Below are 20,001 nucleotides of genomic sequence, written 5' to 3'. Positions count from 1 at the left end.
TTACTCAGTAGTAAAAAAACCACCAAACCTAGAAAATGATGACCTGGAGTCTGTACATTTTTCTCCAAGCTTGTGTTTCATTTCTACTAGTGTTCTGTCACATCTTTCTCATGTAGGTAGACTTAGAAGTACTGCTGCTATTAACTACTGACTAGTGAATCACATGCCAGCAATTTGAATGTGCTCCCTTCTCAGTTATTAAATGACTAAGATTTCACAAAATCCAAATGGACTTTGTTAGCATAGTACTGGTAAGTTCAGAAAGAAAGTAATAAGAAAATACAAGTTTGAAGTCCTGCACAGATGGCCTTTTTGCTTTCTTCTGGAGACTATAAAATAGGGTAGTGATTTATCAAAATTCAGTATTTCCTCTCTTCTCCCTCCCAAGTCACTATTTTAAGGCATAATTTAAATAATGATGTTACTAGCCAACAAATGAACAAACCAAGCCCCTAGAAATGTCAGGAGATGTTTCGTTTTCAGAATCTCTTAAGAAACAACATTAAGCGGTCCTTGGGCTATGTTGATTAGATAGCTTAGATGTCTGAAAACTCAGTTCTCAGGAAGCTTTTCATATCCCTGGCCAACAGCTTTGCAGCTTTCCTAACCAGAATGGCTGCTTGGCAGTCTGTCACACTTCATGTTTCCATACTAACATGATGCAGTGTTCCGTAGAAACTTTGGTTTTTTTGTACATTCATTTCAAAGAGAAAGCTTTCCTCTCATGGTTGTGGAGATGTTTGAGTGCACCGGTTCTGACATGACAGTAGGTAAAATCTATGCAGTTAGAGAATTAATTGCTAGCAATATTATAACTAAAACATCATGCAACTGATACAAGTGATTGCAATTAAAATATGCCTATGCCTCGTATTCTTGACGTAATGATGCTTTGTGCTGAAATAAAATTTTGAAGCCAGATCCAAGTAGGTGGCATTAAACAGCCAAGCGTTAAAGAGCCGACCTTCCAGCCATATGTGCTGAGTACTAGCATTTCCAGTCATTATATAAACTGGCTTTGGTAAAATCCCAGTACATAACTCACAACAATACATCTGTTAGTGTTCAGTTGGGAGCACCCGGCGAGCTGGGTTTTGTGAAGAGTTTCTGTTTTCCTTCCTTCCTCAAATTCCTATCTGCTCAGAGGCGTAAGTGACTGGTTTGACTGAAGTGAAGCCTCAAACTAGATACTGTGATCGGTGCCTGAACTACTCGTCCTGGAGAAACCAGGGAATAGTTGCTGCTTTATTATTCCTACATCATTAATAGCTCAGCTATAAGCAGAAGGTCTTGATCTGAATTAAAACACTACCAGTGCTTCGCTCTGAGCTGTCTGAGGGGTCAAATGGTGTTTGGGACTCAAACACGCTCAAGAGATGACGGGATTTACAAAGCATATGTGTTTATGAAAATGCTTAAATAATGCACTTCTTTTTTCCTTCCCTTATTCATAGTGTGACCTTACAGACTGCTGTCAGCACAACAGTGGCAAGGGCACCGTGCTGCTGGAAGTGAGAACTAGTGCTGGGCTCTTCCTATTCAGGTGCTGCTACTTTTACACATTATAAATCATAGCTTAGCAATAGTCAAAAGCCCCTTAAAGCAAATTTACAAATTGTCTCTAGTAAGTTATTCTATGAGCATTCGATCTTCCAAAGGCTGTAACTTGCTTAATTGTCTGAGGCACTTTAAAATCACGCCCCCCCCAGCTCACACCACAGTAGCAGCAAATGTGAATTTATGCTCTAAGATAAAAATAGTTAATGTTGTTTCAGTTGGGTTATTAGCCCTAGCCAAAACTTAAGATAACTTTTCTACATAACTATGAGGAAAACTGAAGATGCTAAAATTCAGTCAGTACTCTAGTTTTCAGAACAAGGTAAGGGGGGGGAAAACATATCTAACTGAAGAAAACAAAGCAAAAAGCCCAAAGAACTCAAGAAAAATACTTAGAAGGTACTAACATGCTTAAAACCAGAGAGATATGTGAAAGTTGGCAGAGTTTTAGTCATGTTCTTTTTTGCTGTCTCCATTGGGATAGATACCTGTCCTTGGCCAGTTTGAGTCTAGAACAGACAGCTTTGCATGTATCCCAAGAGATTTGTGTCTGGCAGCAGGAAGAGGAATACCAGCTGGAATTAATCCTTGAGGAACAAGTCATACAAACCCCAATTCACTTTTTTTTTTTTTTTTTTAAATATGACCAGGTAACTAACAGGCTTTTTGCATGGAGGAAAAGCAGCAACAGAACGAGGCTCGGATGTGGTCTCACATGTCCGCAAAGCTGCCAAGAGACGAGTTAACCAGACTTTTAATACTGAAAAGCGTTTTGAGTGGGATTGTGCTGGGGTTATCTCCTCTTCCCAGCTTTTCATTGGCGACGTGGATGGTGCAATAGCAGGTATCCGGGACGGTCTGGCAAGCGCGCTGGAGGCCAGGAGCGGTAATTTTAAATGCTTCTGACCGGTTTGAGAACTGACCTCCAGGAATACCACGAAATTAACCTGGGGCAACGACCCTCTCCTTTGCTGAGGCGGAAACAACTCCGCACAGCGGGGCCGGCCGCCTCCCCCTGACGAGACGGGCGGTGGCTCCCACAAGGCCGTGCGCGCCGCCGGAAGTCGGCGGCTCCTCTGACGCCACTTCCGCCGAGGAGCTCGTGGAGGGGCCGCGGAGCCGCGCGCGCGGGTTCTCTGGCTGAGGAGGAGGAGGAAGAGAAGAGGAAGAGGAGGAGGAAGAGGAGAAGGAGGAGGAAGAGGCACCGGCAGCATGGTGAGCGGCGGAGGGTGGGCACGGCAGGGCCGGGCGGCGGCTCCCTTTCCCTCAGGCCTGCGAGGGCCCGGCGGCCGCGCCCCTCCTCCCGCGCTTTGTCCCGCGGGGGTGGGGGGGAAGGAGGAGGAGGAGGAGGAGGAGGAGTGTTGGGCCTGGAAAGTTCTAGAACGCGGGCGAGGAGGGACCGCCGTGGGCCGGGGTGCGGGACCGGCCCGGCCCGGCCCGGCCTGGCCTGGCCTGGCCTGCAGCGGCGGAGCAGGCGCCGGGCGGTTCCCGGTCCCGCGGTGGTGGGACCTCGCCCCGGCCCCCAGCGCGGCTGACGGGATGGAGGCGGGCGGGAGGCCTCCTCTCCTTTCCCTCTCCCTTTCCTCTCCCTCTCCCTCTCCCTTTCCTCTCCCTCTCCCTCTCCCTTTCCTCTCCCTCTCCCTTTCCCTTTCCTCTCCCTCTCCCTCTCCCTTTCCTCTCCCTCTCCCTCTCCCTTTCCTCTCCCTCTCCCTCTCCCTTTCCTCTCCCTCTCCCTTTCCCTTTCCTCTCCCTCTCCCTTTCCCTTTCCTCTCCCTCTCCCTTTCCCTTTCCTCTCCCTCTCCCTTTCCCTTTCCTCTCCCTCTCCCTTTCCCTTTCCTCTCCCTCTCCTCAGAGGGTTGACGCATCTGTACTTTTGGGATTTGATCCTTATTAGTTTAAGGCCTTGAGTTCTTTGCAGATATTAGTCTCTGACGGCACGTGTTTGTTACTGGTACAATCAATTTACATGGGAATGCAAATAAAAAAGAATTAGGGTTCAACACAAAATGTCAAAATATTACAGCCCCAGCGTGCTCAGTAACTGGATTCTTTAGGTTCTGCTGGTTGTACCTGTCTTTGGGTTGTCTGGACTTGATGATTAGCTGCACAGAACAGCAACGCAAACGTTGCCCCAAAGCAAGGTACTGGTAACGGCCTTTCAGGCTCATTGATCTTACCAGAGAATGTGGTGTGCAGTCCCTTGGAGTACGTTGCATTCTGTCTTGTAATCCCTTCGTGTGATGAAGAGATTGCAAGATAGATTTTTTAAGAAAGAGTCAAGGTGAATTTGTCCTGAATATACTTTTTATTGAAACCAAATGGGGTCTAGAAAGAAATAATTTTAATAATAAAAACATTGTTTAGGTTGTTAGCATCAGGGGTTTATTTTTAAAATGCATTGTTTTATTAAAGCTAAGGGAATATGCTTATGTTAACTCTGTTTTAGGCATCCATTTCCCTTGCTCCTGTGAACATTTTCAAGGCAGGTGCAGATGAAGAAAAGGCCGAAACCGCTCGGTTGGTAAGTTTAATTCTCTAAGAAACTGGTAATGCTTGGGGTAATTGAACTTAGTCTTTTCTACTGTTAAATGTACTTCCAGTTTATGGTGATGTGGAACTTCATCTGTCTCATTGGGTTTTTTTTGTTGCACATCTGTGAACAGAAGGTAGGAGGAGTGTTGTTTATACTAACAATTAGAGAAGCTCCTCGTAAGTGTTCAAAAACTAAGTACCTAAGCTCAGAAAACTTACATTCATTGGAGGGCATTTCTCTTGGCTGCAAGACAGGCTTTTATGGTTTCTGTGAGAATTAAGTATATTTGATCTTGTTATCAAAATGTAGCAGTTAAGAAACTTGTACCCAGACTGCTGAAAGGAGCGTGGCTGCAGAAGGGTTGTGTTAAGGTGTCCCCTTGGAAGTTATGGGCTAGCATCTACTTCTTGTATTAAAGTAGAAATAAATCCTTTTCTAAGGTATATTTGCTTTCATTTCAGTCATCCTTTGTTGGTGCCATTGCTATTGGTGACCTGGTTAAGAGCACTCTGGGGCCTAAAGGCATGGTAAGACAGCTGCAAGTTCTCAGCAGTCATACCTGATAATTTAGTTTTAATAGTTAAGGTGTGTTTTCAAGCAATATTCTGCATCTCGTATCTTGTAGGACAAGATTCTTTTAAGTACTGGAAGAGATAGCACGGTAACAGTTACCAACGATGGTGCAACCATCCTCAAAGCTATTGGAGTTGACAACCCAGCTGCCAAGGTCTTGGTTGGTGAGTTTTAACAGCTTGTCATTGGATTCTTGGCGTTTCTTCAGCTGTAACTTTATTGTGTAGTTTTTATTTGTTCTTAGAAAAGTAGTCTTCAAATAATGTGAAAAATTGAAAGGAGGGGGAGCAGAATTCCAGAAGTAAGGAGGCCAAGGTGTTGCAGGAGTTATGGAACTCTGCCAAAGTAAAATTGAGGTATATGCTGCTCTTGCAAAACCGTTCCGATGTCTCCTCGTTTCCCTCAACCCTGTTTTGTCCTAGGAGTCAAAAGGGACAAAAAAGACAGCTATGCGCCCTTCTTCTTTCACTGGGAAAATTCGGAACAGAAATCTGCTGGGGTAGAGAGGTTCTCTCTGGTTCTCCCTGATTTAAATCTCTTTTTATCACTTAGTCAACATTGTACTCTGGACAGAGTTTACTTTTGCGATCAACTATCTTAGTGTGGAAATGGCCTGGTTCTAGTGACAAGCAGGACCCTCAACAATTTGGTGTCAAGGTTCTTGATGATTTCATGTTTGCTGGGTCCTTGTTTATCAACAGTTCATGGGACGTACTTCGTTATTATATTTTGTGATCCTGTGTGTATAGCTTAGAGCTTCTATCTGGCCCTATTTCCTTTTGATGGCCATCTTCAGGAATGAGGAGAGAGAGGAGTAGCTTTTGACCATCTCCAGACTGGAACTGGTGTCTAGGTTGCAAATGAAGAGCAGGAATTTGAAGGATGCTGAATTTGATTTGCATCTCAGGTTTTTCTGTGACTTAAAGAGTGATCTCTTTAAAGTATTGAGGAGTAAGATTCTTTTTTTCTTCTCCAGAGAGAAGAATACTTGTATGTAAAACTGGTACTGGTGAGCATGGTATTTTGAATCAAAACATTAATGCAGTGGCTTCTTTTTTTAGATATGTCAAAGGTTCAAGATGATGAAGTTGGTGATGGAACTACATCTGTCACAGTGTTGGCCGCTGAATTACTGAGGGTGACGTATTACAGATTTTCAGATGTGTTTTTATTTGGCAATGTACTCCTGTGATATCAACAGGGGATGTGTTCTTTGATGTTTATGAAGAGGGGTCCCAAAATATAGGGATACCTAGCTCCCTTGCTGTTGAAATTGATAGGGGAAAAACTCCAAACCCTTAGAATACTGTGTCATTGTCCTAGTTTCGGCTGGGATAGAGTTAATTGTCTTCCTAGTAGCTTGTATAGTGTTATGTTTTGGGTTCAGTAGGAGGAGAATGTTGATAACACACTGATGTTTTCAGTTGTTGCTCAGTGGTGTTTATACCAAGTCAAGGGTTTTTCAGCTTCTCATGTCCAGCCAGCAAGACGGCTGGAGGGGCACAAGGAGTTGGGAGGGGACACAGCCAGGACAGCTGACCCCAACTGGCCACAGGGGTATTCCATACCGTGTGATGTCATGTCCAGTATATAAACTGGGGGGGTTGGTCTCGGGGGGGATTGCTGCTCAGGAACTAACTGGGCATTGGTCAGTGAGTGGTGAGCAATTGCATTGTGCATCACTGGTTTTGTATATTCCAATCCTTTTATTATTATTGTAATTTTATTATTGTTATTATCATCATTATTAGTTTCTTCCTTTCTGTTCTATTACATCGTTCTTATCTCAACCCATGAGTTTTACCTTTTTCCTTCCAACTCTCTCCCCCATCCCACTGGGTGGGGGGGAGTGAGTGAGCAGCTGCGTGGTGCTTAGTTGCTAGCTGGGGTTAAACTGCAACAGGCATCAATTTTTCTTTTTTCTTTTTCTTTTTTTTTTTTTAATTTTAAGTTATCTTCCTTATTTTATTATTATAAATTCACAAGTGTTTTAATGAGAAAAAAACCCAAGGCATGTTAAATTCTCTTCTTATGTGCACAAGACCTGAATTCATACTGTTCATTTAAACTCTGTATACAGAGTTTACACTGCCAAACTCTAAATCTGAAATTACTATAAAAGAGACTTCAGAAGTGAGGAACTCTTCTTAGCCGAGCTGTGCCAGTAAATCTAATCATCTCAGGTCCAGGAACTGTGATCAAGAGTATCTGAGAAATGATCCAGCAGCTTGCCAAGTTCCTTGCAAAAAGGGAATTTGGAGATTTTTTTTTGTTCCAGCTACACTTTAAGTTGCAGCTATAAGTGAACAGAAACAGCAAATGAAAGATTGCTATTTTGAAGTATATGTCTGGTTGCTATTCCTGTTAGAGTTAGGTTTGGTTTGTTTTTTTTTTTAATTAATCAAAATTTCCTGACAATATTCCAAGGGCAAATCATATTTGCCTAGATTTGGAAGAAAAAGCTGCCAGTAGGGTGACTTTCATTTCATTGTCAGAGCTTTCTGGCTTTTACCGCCATTCAGAATTTTCTGATTACTTGGAAGTGTCTTTCCTAGTTAGTGTAAAATACCTTGGGGAAAAAACTAATCATTAATTTCATTTAAATAGGAGGCAGAGTTACTGATTTCAAAGAAGATTCATCCTCAGACCATCATTGCAGGCTGGAGAGCAGCCACAAAAGCTTCAAGAGAGGCACTTTTGAAAGCGGCTGTGGATCATGGGTTAGTAATGTACATGTGCTGTAACTCATTATAAACCAGTCAAGATTAAAACATCAGTGAAAATTATATACCATTGGGAAATTCTTCGCTCTCTTTTAAGTAGTGTAAAGGCTGAATATATGAATTTTAACAGTTAAGAAAAAAAAGACTTCATTTTCTTTAGATGAACTGCAGAAGCTTTATGAAATTATTTAAAATTACTTATGATGTGCAGAAACAAAATATGAGCAATAAGTTGCTCCCTAGAACAAAAATCTGAGGTATTATTTCATATTTCATACTCTGATTTTAAATGTGACTATTTTCTTTACCTGACGCTTTGAGAGCACAGGCTTTCTAAAGCTGAACGCAAAGGTTCTCCTAATTGAGCTTGTATTTAAAATATAAGGTTGTATTCTGGGATGCTGGAGGGATTTTGTGTAGCTAGCATTCCTCAAAATGGAACATGGTACACACAGATAAAGGCTAGAAGAAGAGACTCACAGTGGTAGGTTAATGATAGTTAAGGATTTCAGACCTTCCACTTTAACTGTACTGACTTTATTTTAGTGATGATGAAGTGAAGTTCCGTGAAGACTTGATGAACATTGCGGGAACGACTCTTTCATCAAAATTACTTACTCATCATAAAGATCACTTTGTCAAACTGGCTGTAGAAGCTGTTCTTAGGCTGAAAGGCTCTGGCAATTTGGAGGCTATCCATGTCATTAAGAAACTGGGTGGAAGTTTGGCTGATTCCTACTTAGATGAAGGTAAGTCTTTGTACATTGGCTGTAAGTGCACTTGAGAAACAAAACTGTTAAAAGTTACACATCTCTGTACAAATTTGTCCTAGGAAACATTGCTATGTTATTATGAAATTGAATATAAATAGGAGTTTTTGTAATAATGGAAATGGATTGTTCTCCTTTTTTAATATGAAGTCTTACAAGACCATTCTGTTACTGCAGGCTTTTTACTCGACAAGAAGATTGGTGTAAATCAGCCAAAAAGAATTGAAAATGCAAAGATTCTTATTGCAAATACTGGTATGGATACAGACAAGATTAAGGTATGTGACAGAACTACTGTTGTGAAATGATATTTTTGTAAATGGAATTCCTTTTTAGACTGAGCTCTTCATTTTCTTTGATTTAGATATTTGGCTCTCGGGTTAGAGTGGACTCTACAGCAAAAGTAGCAGAAATAGAACAGGCAGAAAAAGAAAAAATGAAGGAGAAGGTAGACCGTATTCTTAAGCATGGAATAAACTGCTTTATTAACAGGTATGTATTTTCTGGGAAAAAGGGGTAGAGTTTATAGTGCAGTTAGAAAATAGCAAGATGTGAATACTGTGAGTGTGAAGAACATAATTTATGCTTGTATCTGTAAAGTTAGATGATCCTTCTTAATGCTTGATTTATTCACTTCAGTGTGGCTGATGTTTTTTTCTGTGCTTCCCCTTGTGCACCATGCCCCCTTCGCTGCGCTGTTTTGGTTTTTTATTTTAAAGAGGAAGAAGTGATGTTACTTAATCAGGAATCCATGTTTCAGTCCAGTTGAAGCAATGTCACTGTGCTTTTATACTAACGGGTTTATTTAGTTATGAATACCAGCAGCATTGTCCATATCCATATTCCTGCTTTTGGGAGGAAATCAGTGCTGAAAGAGTCTGTGCTGCTTAATGCATTTAGTTCAGATAGAACCAGCTATGCTTTTTCCTGCATTAAAAAGCTGGTGCTGGAGTACTGCTCCAAATTCAAGAGTGTTCTGCCTTTCAGTAATTCTCATTGGAGTGAAACTGCCATACGTACGAGCAGCTTGACGCCTGGTGGTTCAGCGCGTCATGTAGCCTACTGGGAAGCTGATTAGCTAGTACTACACCAAAGCATAGGAGTTGTAAGAGTAGCACTGTTTGCCGCAGTAGCAAAGATTTACTCTTTCAGGACATAGTCCATCTTAGAACTCACCTTCAAAATTTGTGTTAAACATCTGTAAGAACCGGTGACAGACTGATGAATCTTGTAGTCCCTCCATCTATATCATGTTTCACATAGGTTATGTTCTAGTGTAGGCAGAATGAGTACTTTGTCCAGTGGACGTGGTACAAATAGAGTCAGGAATCCTTTTGGCAAATCGATGGAAGAATCCTTTGAAGTATGCAAAAAAATATCCTTAACTCCATCACTGCTATCCAGTGTGCTTGTAACACAGGTAGTTGCCCTAAGGAAGCTCAGGTAGCAGTCAGTCACATAGCCAGGCTAGTGGTATTCCAGTTAGGTTGACTCTTGACTTTCAGACTTATTGCCTGATAAAATTGCCTGATAAAATTGACTTCTGCTTATAGGTATACTGTAGATCTGCTTCATATCTGATAGTAATTGTTAGCCAGTTAAATACCATTGAGGAGATGCTTGACAGGGGTCAAGGTTATACGGATCCAGAGTAGGAAGAATCTCCTCTGCGCATACCCAGCAGTGCCAATTGTCTCTTCTGAAGATAGATTAGAAACATCTTTTTTGACAGAGATGGCATCTCCCAGCTCCTGCTGAATCTCTACAACGCTCAGTCTCTAGTTTGGAAGGGAAAATTAGTTTGGCATAGCACTCCTGAATGACCATTTACTGACCATTTAGCTTTAGGTGACTACTTCATTCTAGAGAGAGTGGCTTACATATTAACAAGGGAGCACGTACACTCATCTCTGTGGTCTGCTGTTTGTATACGTTCCGAGACTGGCCATTGATTGTTCCCATAGAGTTGTCTGCTGTTTGGATTTTGTATTGGTGAAGGAATTAGAGATGTTCTTTCACATGTTGTTTTAGTGCACTCTGCTGGACTAGGCAGTTAAGTGTCCAGCAGGTGCTTAGAATCAAAGGACTTAGAATTTAAAGCATATGAGTCCTTGTGTGTTGATAGTGTGCCTTCAGGGGAAGGGTATTGCAAAGAGCTATAGTAGTTTGAGTTTTTTATGTTTTTTCAGCTTTGTATGTTTTCCTGTCACTGCATTTGCTTCCGTGTGGTGTAACATTCCGTGTGTGGCAGGGGCCTCACGTATTGACTGCTTTTGTAGCTTTCAGAAATCTTGTTGCATATCCATGCTACTGAGAATTAGGTGTCCTTTGTTACTCTGGTATTTTAAAAGGTTTGTTCTGTGTGTAATGGGAAGATGTGCCTGTGTTTTAATTGTAGACAGTTGATCTACAACTACCCTGAACAGCTCTTTGGAGCTGCTGGCGTCATGGCTATTGAACATGCTGACTTTGCTGGTGTAGAACGTCTGGCTCTTGTTACAGGTATGTAGAATACCTTGTTATATGAAACTTGGAGAGTCGCATTATTTGATCTTCAGTAAATGTTAATGCTTGATCACCTAGTTTTTACTTTTTACTATTAAGCAGATCTGTGAATGTGAAAAGTACTCCAAATAAAGTTTATTTTACAGTACTTAAATACAAAAGTATATGGAGGACCTTATGAAATTGGCCATAAGAAACTTTGAAATTACTTTGTTGATTTATCAACTGCTATATAACTGTCAGTATTTTTTCAGAAGCAGGTAACTCAGTTTCTATCTTCATTGTCTTATACTTTGCATGTAAAATGTCTGTTCTGATTCTGAATCCTGCCTGCATAATGATTTAAACATACTTTATTTTCTCTAGCAACTGTGAATAAAGGATCATAATGTTAACTGTGGAATATAATTTAGCCAGTTAGTGCCAGTTAGTGATTTTCTTTCATGTTTCAAAAATATTTTCGGTTAAGTCCCTGCTTGATAAACTTTTGAAGTGTTTGTTTTCTAGGGAAAGGATGAAACTTAGCAATAGCAAGAATAAGTTGATGAATCCACAAGTTAGTTAATACCATCTTGTTATAAATGGATGTTGTTTGATTGTAATAGAGAAGACTTAGAGAGTTATCCTTTGTTAAAAATGTGGGCCTGAGTCATCGACTTGAGGTGGATCTCAGATGACATGAACAACCTGGATATTTTCAGTGGTCAGTGTAAATGTGACTCTAGTAACTAAGGAAAATGAAACATCTGGAATGCCACAGATGATTCTCATTGCTGAAGTTAGAGATAGTTAACTGGAACATCATAAAAAGTTAATTGTGAAATTGATCAGGAGAATGGAGAATTTGCTTTGAGGGAGAGAGGAAGAGATACTGATGTGTTTAGCTTAGTAAAACCGAAGTAGCAATTGTGTATAACTGTCTGTAGGCACATTGACACGGGTAAATGCTTGATTGAGAGCAATGCTGCTTATGTTCTGGAACAAATTAAAAGCAAATTTTGTAGGCAGAGCAAGTGAACCATATCAGAGCACACTGGATCAAATAGTATAGCTGAAAAAAATAGACAAGCTTTTAGTAAGCACAAACTCTTTACAACAAATCTTGTCTTTTCTTGTACCCCTACAACTAGACCAGTGCTGCAAGCTAATGTGGAATAATTGAGCATACACTGGGAGTGAATGTAAATGGTTTTCTAATGGGAATATCAAATTATTAGAACAATATTCCATTCAGAGACATTTTGGTCTTTGTAATATCTGTTTTGTTTACAATATGGGAGTTTACAATAAATGCACAATATTGCCACTGTGACATGGCATGAGACTTGCGATTCAGGAGAGTGGTGGCCAGTGGTTCTCAGCCATCATTGGGCAGGCAAAATGAATACTGGCACAAGCTCAACTTTAAAAATATAGCAAACTTGATATAGTACTTTATAAATACTTCATCAGTAAATACTATTGAAATTTTAAACAGATTGACATTTTAATTTTGGCAAAGATCGACATTTAGTCTCTTACCCAGACAGAGCTCAAAAGCATTACAGCTATTGTAGTTCTTGTGATGTGAAACAAAATATTAGTGTTTGAAGGACTTGTCAACATCAGTGGAAGGTTTCTGGTGCCATATGCTGACAGTGGAAAAATTTGGCTTATCAGTATTGTTAATTTAAATTCATTTTTGGGCAATCATGAAGGTTTTTTTTTTTTTTTTTAATCCCCCCCCCCCCCCCCTTGGTTAGACCTTGCCTGAATGGATGCTTTCATTGTGAGCTCTTTGCCTTTTGTGTGATCTTACATTTATAGGTGGTGAAATTGCATCAACCTTTGATCACCCTGAGCTAGTAAAACTAGGAAGCTGCAAGCTTATTGAAGAAGTCATGATTGGAGAAGATAAACTTATTCATTTCTCTGGAGTGGCAATGGGTAAGTGTTTTACCACTAATGGCATCTTGTAACATTTGTGTTAATCCCCTGCTAATGCTGTTGAGTTACCAGGGTGGTGTAGGAATTTTGTAACAATTCATGTAACCATTTTTATTAAAACCTTGCTCTTCAGTAAAAATCCGGCAAAGATGTACATTCATGGTTGAAGTTGCATGTGTTTAATGTTAAGTAAATGAACATAAACATTTGTAAGGGTAGGAACCAAAATTTCTCCTTTGGGAGGCTGAATTGACAAGAATAGTAGCAACATGTCATACTTAAAGAACTTGAGTGCTTGTTCTAGTAAATGCCAATACTATAAATTTCCGAGGGGTAGTTTTGAGATAACAATCTTTTTTAATAAAATTAAGGTGGTGTGGAACAGTTCACTAATAAAAGCAATAGTATAGTGTACATCATTTCATTCTACCTGTGAAATGTCATCATGCTTTCTTCCCGCCACCCCCCCAATTGATCTATGTAAAACTCGACTGCAGTGATAGCAAAACCATTACAAATGCTTTGTTATAGCCTTTTTTTGTCTTTGGTTTGTTTTTTAAATCTGTTCATATTTGCGCTTTGTAGGTGAAGCTTGCACCATAGTTTTGCGTGGAGCAACACAGCAGATTCTAGATGAAGCAGAGAGGTCTTTGCATGATGCTCTTTGTGTTCTTGCCCAGACTGTGAAGGACACTAGAACTGTGTATGGTGGAGGTGAATATTAGATTCTTTGTACCTTGTACATGATACACATTTTGTATTACTGTTCAAGTCAGATATAAAACATCTGTGTGTCTCCAATGAATAGGTTGTTCAGAGATGCTGATGGCTAACGCTGTTGCAGAACTTGCCATCAGAACACCTGGCAAAGAGTCTGTTGCAATGGAGTCCTTTGCTAAGGCTTTACGAATGGTAAGTTTGTTTAATCAGATTGCTGGATTAATAGACATGATGTTTCACTAAGTTTACTAGCTTCCGGCATCAGATAGTTGCTTCTCTTTCAAAGGTTTGGTTTTCTAAAAGTAAAAAAGTAAAATTTAGCAACACATCTTGGATGAACAAAGGGGAAGAAGTTACTGTTTTCTCTCTTAGGAAGAAAGTAGTGGTGTTTTTAATAATTCTGCATGTTACAGAACTCTGATGTTCATATGCTAGCCCTCTTCTAACTGGTTCTTGCTCCTGTTACCTGCAAGGTTAAAAGTGCAGCAGAAATAGCCCATAAAAATCTTGCCTTATTCAGCTGACAACTGATTTAGAAGAGAGCAACTGTTCTGTTCAGTTGATACTCTAGTGCTATTTGATTGTATTTGTGCTCTAGTACTGTCTAGAAGTTTCTAGACTTGCATTGGAGATTGCAACTTAGTATCACAAGAAACATTTATAGAGTAGTATTGTGGTAACAGACTGTCAATTTGAGAAGAATTGCCTTCCTGTAATTTAAATTAGGGAAAACCTTTCTTAGGAAATGAAAGACCATAGTAAAACATTTCTCCCAAGAAAATTAAATTAAAGAGCATGGTAAGACTTGGCATTACCTCTTCAGTCAGCACAAGCAGTTTGCACTGCTGTCACTTAAATAAGTGAACAGAATGATCTGGTGGTTAATGCTTACCAGCACGCTTATGTTCTTAAAATGAAACTGTTTCTCCAATTGTAGTCTGAAATGCTAAGAAAGAGACAGATTTCTTTCTGCCCGTGTAAAATGAACCGACAAATCAGTTAACACACTTCTGTCCTCTCAGCTACTCTCTTAGAACAGGGTCTTAAACAAAATCCTTATAAAGGTAGTTAGATTTTTTCTTTTTCCCATGTGTTTGAAACTTCCTCTTCTTGAAACTGAATAGTAAACTAGTAATACCAAAGTATGTTCCATGTTTACTAGGGATCAATCCCTGCATTAATTAAAGACAACCTGTGTTTATCCCCTTAGATCCCAACAATAATAGCTGATAATGCTGGCTATGACAGTGCAGATTTGGTTGCTCAGCTGAGAGCTGCTCACAGTGAAGGGAAGACTACTTATGGACTTGGTAAGGGGCTTGATATTACTTCTGTTGTTGGATTGCTGTTTGGGAGGGTGATTAGGCTTATTAAACTTGGTCACATCTGTTTGTCACTGGTAGCTGGAAGAACTGAGTACGTTGATTTCTGTTTGCTTTGCATGTAACACTGTATGCCTACGTTCTATTTCCTTTATCATTCTACCAGGATTTTCACAACAGAGTGAAAAGCTTTGTTTTTGAAGGGGATGGTTTCCACCTGTAAAAAACACTTCCCCTACTTACATTGAGTCTAGTTATATGAAGCTTAAAAAGAAAGGCATTGATTTAAAAGCAAACAAAACCACAACCCAACCAAACACCGCCCCCCCCCCCCGGCCCCCCCCCCCCCCCAAAAAAAAAACCAAACCCCAACCCTTAAAAAAAAGTTGTGGAGAAAAAATCTGAAGTTGATATACCTAAGGAAATAGTACTGAGAGTCCTGTTGGGATCTTGTCTCCTCTTCCCAGTGTATAAAGTTTTCATCATTAATTTTTTGTATGTAATTGCAACATGTTAGGCTTAAATCGGGAGCCTTGAGGTGAAAGACTTTATTTAATACTTCCCTTACTATCAATATGGTTCATTCGAGCAGCTAAGTTACCATACAGCCAGCTTCTTGTAATTTCTTTAAACCACCACCCCCTTGCCCCCCAATTTAAAAAAAACCAAACAACCTCTTAATGTATCTCTTCTTACAGATATGAAAGAGGGTATCATTGGAGACATGGCAGTCTTGGGAGTAACAGAAAGTTTCCAAGTCAAGAGACAAGTTTTGCTGAGTGCAGCTGAAGCAGCAGAAATGATTCTTCGTGTAGATGACATCATTAAAGCAGCACCAAGGTATGTTCTGAGTATCTGTGGTCAGTTACAGTGGTACAAAGTAACCTCCTTCTGTGGAAGAGTAACTGTAGAAAAGTCTTGTTCTAAAAATATTTATTTGAAATGAAGACTGACATATGACATGCTAATGTTCATGTTACGTGATTTTTTTGCATTAGCAGTATGAACAGGCCTTTAGAGCTGTCAGTGTGCTTAAATTAGTGCATCTGAGCAATGCCGAGTTAATCTTAGGTCACCAGCTACTCATGTGCCATATCTAGTACTAAAGCATCTGCAGAAGTGGCTGACCAAAATGTAGGGGATCACGCTGCTTTTTTTTTTTCTTTTGGCAAGAATTGTAGTGAAATGCCCAGCTGCTTCTGAAGTAGAATCTACAGTTAAAAGAAAAACATGTTTGTTTAAAAAGTTTGAGAAGAAATGCCACTTGTAGGCAGGTTATTTCATGTGTGCCTGCTACCAGGTAGTTTGCACTGTTTTGTGAATCACAGGGTTTTTTTAACTGTGGTCAAAGGTCGTGTATTAGCTTTGGGATGATACCGCTTTTTGTGCTGTGAGATAAAGCTAGCACTGAACACAAAATACCAGCTAAAAATTAAAAATAAGGGCAGGTGGGGAGACTGGTGGACATCAGCATGGGGGGAAATTTTCTCATTTTTCTTTTTCTTCCCAGAAAACGTGTACCAGACCATCGCCCATGTTAAATTTTCTACAGTACCTGAGGATGTGTGGACCAGATCTCGCCTAGTAATTTTCTTCAATGATCTAGTTCTTGTGAGGTTATGGAATAGAAGCTTGAGACGAGCAGATCTCCATCAGTGGCATGAAATAACTGTCTTCAGTTGGTTTTAACTTATTTCAGTTTATATGTGTTGTGGGGAAGAATTCACTTTCAAGTAAAACGGGTTTTATACAACCCTATTCCTTCTGTTCCTCTCCAGGTTCCACTTAAAATACATAGAAATAAAAAAAAATAAGTTCACATTCATCAGAGTTCTATTTGTTTTTGTGTAGAACCAGTTTCATTAGAAAAGCTGCGGTGCACATCCTCAGTCCTCAGATGCTTCCAGCCGTGCCCCGGCAGTCAGTGTGAAGGATAACCTTTCAAGCCTTTGTAGCTTGCTGGTTCAGATTGACGTGGTGTGTTTAGTGTGAGTGGTTTATTCCAGTCCTGGCTGTATAGGTTTTGAGTTGGGATCCTAGAAATAGGCTCTGAAGTTACATGTTAGCCTTTCCTAGTGATACAGGAGGATTACTAATTTTTTTCTGATGATGAAAGGAAAAGGAAAAAGCTGAAGAGGAACCTTAGTCAGTGCCTAGAACTACCACCGAAGGGATTTTACAGCTTTTTACACCACAAATTTTATGTAGATAGGAGTTCTGCTGAGGGGAGTTGAGAGGAAGGTGCAGTTTGGGAGAGATGCCAACATCCTGGACCAAACAGTCTGTGTGTTTGGCTGTAAAGGACTGGACTCAGGCTGACTTTACAAACACTTACAATAGAGGGCAGTTAGTGGAAAAAGTGCCAGGCTGCATCATGTTCCCTTTATTCCTTTTTTCCCCCTTTCATGTCTATTGTAGCCTATCTTTATATTCTCTTTCCTATTCCAGTAGTTGCTGCAAAGGCAACATCTTTCTTAATTGGACCAGTTTCTTTATGCTCAGGTCGTAAGGAAGTCTGTGATGCCTGCAGCAGTGTTCACGCAGATTCTTGATGACTGTAAGCAGAGACAAGCAGAGGCACTGTCTCTGTGGGAGCCTGAAGAGAGGTGCCAGCTGGGTGTTGTGACCCTTCGGGCCCTTGCAAGTATAATGCAGCACCTTGGCAAACACTGGGGGAAGTCTGCCAAAGCAGGAAGATTAATGTGAAATCAAGAAAGTATCTGTGCAAACGTTTTTCTCCCTTAGGTTTCCTGAAATGAAGAGAATCTGCTTACAGAGCGCTCCTCCAAACTCTCAAAGCAGACTCTTCAGATCTCCAAAAGTGACAATGCTGTGTAAAGAGTGCTGTGTTAAATCCAAACCATTGGCAAGCAGGTGAAAGCACCTTCTTCCCCACCCCCTCAAGTAAATAAAGTACCAGGTCAGTTCCATAGGAAATAAAACATTGAACTTGGATGTTAAAAAAAGCCCTGAACTCTTGTCCTGCTGAATAATTTTCTTCTATAGGAAGAAATAGTTTGTTGAAACAAGGTTTGACAAAGAATTTGGAAAGAGAATTCAGTTAATTCCAAAGCAGGATGATTTAACTCAGCAAGATGCTAGTATACTTTATTTAATGACTAGTAAGGACACTACATGGGTGCCAGCCAGATCCAAATTCAGACTTCATTTAACAAGACAGCAAGTGCTAGCAGAGTCTATGTATTTCCAGATAATTTTTCAAGCATGTAAATGACACTAAGCAGTCACGAACTGGCATTGAATCAAACCTTTTCTGGGAAGTCAACTGCCGCTTCTGCAGGCTGCGCTGGTGAGACAGTTCCACTTGACAAGTGAGGCAGAGAGGGAAGTGGCTGTTCTGCACCACCAAGGGCTCCCCACCCTTTTTAAAAAAAGCTGTCTTTTACCAAACTCAACGATCTGTGCTATGGAATCAAAAGCTAAAACTGTCATTTTGAGCCAGATTTCTGTGTTACACAATTATAAAGCAAAACATACTTTATAAAAAGAGTTCAGTGCATTTTGAAGGGGATCTGAACCGGTCCGAGTTGCAAGCTGGAGAAATACCCAGCTGAAGTCAACAGAGTAAAGTTTGCCTCGGCTTCAAATTCTGTGCAAGCCTGTAGCAGGAGGCTCCCAGCCCTGGGTTTTATTCATGCAGGTTTACCTTTGCAGCTCTCATGGTTTTTCCCTTTTAGACCGGCTTTGATTTTCTTCTTTGCTACTGCGTGAAAACTCGGCGTGTACAGCTGCCCTTACAGGCAGCGTTGTCGCTCACATCAAAGCTAGCAGCAAAGCCTCTAGCCTTCCTCGCCATCATTTAAAATGGTGCTTGGCAATAACAAGACAAGAGTGGTCGCGAATTGTCCAGGAGGAAGGCAGCAGCGGTAAGAGGAGAGCTCGTTGGTATGTACGCACTGTTTCCTTGATAGAGCAGCCGGGGTTCTGCTACTGCTTCCCACTCAGCAGGCAGGGGAACTTTCATGCTCTTGCTGCGTTTCGGAGAAGTCATTTGAGACAAATGGTGTGGGTTACTTTAGAGCTGAGACTCAGCAGTGATCACCTTGAACAGCGGCTTCCAGCTGAGTTCGGACACCTCAGCAAGGTGGAAGGGAGAAGGGAGACCATGGGTGAAGAGCAGCGAGTCCGTACGTGCTCTGTGCAATCCACCCACGGAAAACGTCTTAACTGTGTCTTCATCTCTGCTGTGAATTGTGAGTCGTCCTCACATGGGAGGAGAAGGAAAGGGAAGAAGTCTTTCCTCTAGAGAGAGTGTTGGCTGCTGTGCAAAAGGGGGTGTCTGTACACAAGAATTTCGCCGTCTCCTAGCTCTAAGCTGGTGCACCTACTCCTGAAGACTAGCCGGGCGATGTGGTGCTCCCTGGACACCAGCAAGGAAGGGAGAAGTAGAGGTTGGGCGGTGGGGTGAGTGTGCCGCTGCCTTTGCCGGAGCGGGCAGCTGAGCATCAGCAGGGCTCGGCTTCTGGCTCGGGCTTGGCAGCAGGAGGTGGCGACGGTTTCTCATCGAGCGTGATTTCTATCACTGCCCCGGACCGCTTGCGGGGTTCGGGGGTCTCCTCTGACCATCTCCCCACCCTGCGCACCCCTTTGGCCACTTTGGGTGCGTTCCTGCAGGGGTTGTGATCGTAGATCACCAGCTTCAGGCCGGGGAGGTGAGCCAGGCTGGGAAAGAACCGGATGGAATTACGATCCACGTCGATCACCTCCAGAAAAGGCATGTCCAGCAGGACAGGGGGGAACTCGGACAGCAGGTTGCCCGACAGCCAGATGGTGCGCAGCTCCTGCAGGCACCGCAGCTGGGCAGGGAGCGCGCGCAGCGCGTTGGAGCCGGCGTGCAGGGTCTTGAGCAGGCTGAGCTCGCACACCACCTCGGGCAGGCGCTGCAGGCAGTTGGACTCGATCCAGAGGGTCTTGAGGTTCTGCAGGAGCCGGAGCTCGAGGGGCAGGCTGCAGAGCTTGTTGTTGCCCAGGTAGAGGATGCAGAGCTGCTTCAGGGTGCACACGACCAGGGGCAGCGCTTTGAAGTTGTTGAAGTCCAGCGCCAGGATCTGCAGGTTTTGCAGCTGCTCCAGCTCGGGGGGCAGATGGTTCAGGTTGTTGTCGCTCAGGTACAGCTTGACCAGTTCCCGAAAAGAGCAAATGTGCAGAGGCAGCCGCCTCAGCTGCCTGCTGCTCAGATCCACCGTTTTGTCCACTGGCATCTCTTCTAGGTCTTCCAGGAGGTACTTCTGGCACTCGTTGGAGGGCACAAAAGCAACTACGGCTTTCAGACTGTTGCCCATCCTGGGACTTTCTTTGTCCGGGGATCGCCGGGACTGCGAGGGACAGGGGCCCGCCTTGGTCTCCTGCTG

At 41.9% G+C, this 20,001-nt stretch overlaps 2 protein-coding genes across 2 annotated transcripts; one reads left to right on the top strand and one right to left on the bottom strand.

Annotated features, from left to right (window-relative positions):
• Window positions 1–2,606: 2,606 nt before the first annotated feature.
• On the top strand, window positions 2,607–16,454 carry CCT2 (chaperonin containing TCP1 subunit 2). Its single transcript, XM_075057886.1, has 16 exons — window positions 2,607–2,772; window positions 4,004–4,078; window positions 4,552–4,617; window positions 4,716–4,827; window positions 5,725–5,801; window positions 7,271–7,383; window positions 7,933–8,135; window positions 8,334–8,434; window positions 8,521–8,648; window positions 10,555–10,658; window positions 12,468–12,587; window positions 13,173–13,301; window positions 13,396–13,499; window positions 14,518–14,617; window positions 15,328–15,469; window positions 16,140–16,454. Exons 1-16 carry the CDS (start codon window positions 2,770–2,772, stop codon window positions 16,168–16,170), a joined length of 1,608 nt encoding a protein of 535 aa, XP_074913987.1. The 5' UTR covers window positions 2,607–2,769; the 3' UTR covers window positions 16,171–16,454.
• Window positions 16,455–17,079: 625 nt separating this feature from the next.
• LRRC10 (leucine rich repeat containing 10) lies at window positions 17,080–20,001 on the bottom strand. Its single transcript, XM_075057887.1, has one exon. It carries the CDS (start codon window positions 19,930–19,932, stop codon window positions 19,096–19,098), a length of 837 nt encoding a protein of 278 aa, XP_074913988.1. The 5' UTR covers window positions 19,933–20,001; the 3' UTR covers window positions 17,080–19,095.

This window comes from Buteo buteo, chromosome 26, assembly GCF_964188355.1.
Source record: "Buteo buteo chromosome 26, bButBut1.hap1.1, whole genome shotgun sequence".
NCBI lineage: Eukaryota > Metazoa > Chordata > Aves > Accipitriformes > Accipitridae > Buteo > Buteo buteo.
This window is presented reverse-complemented; position numbering and strand designations above follow the sequence as displayed.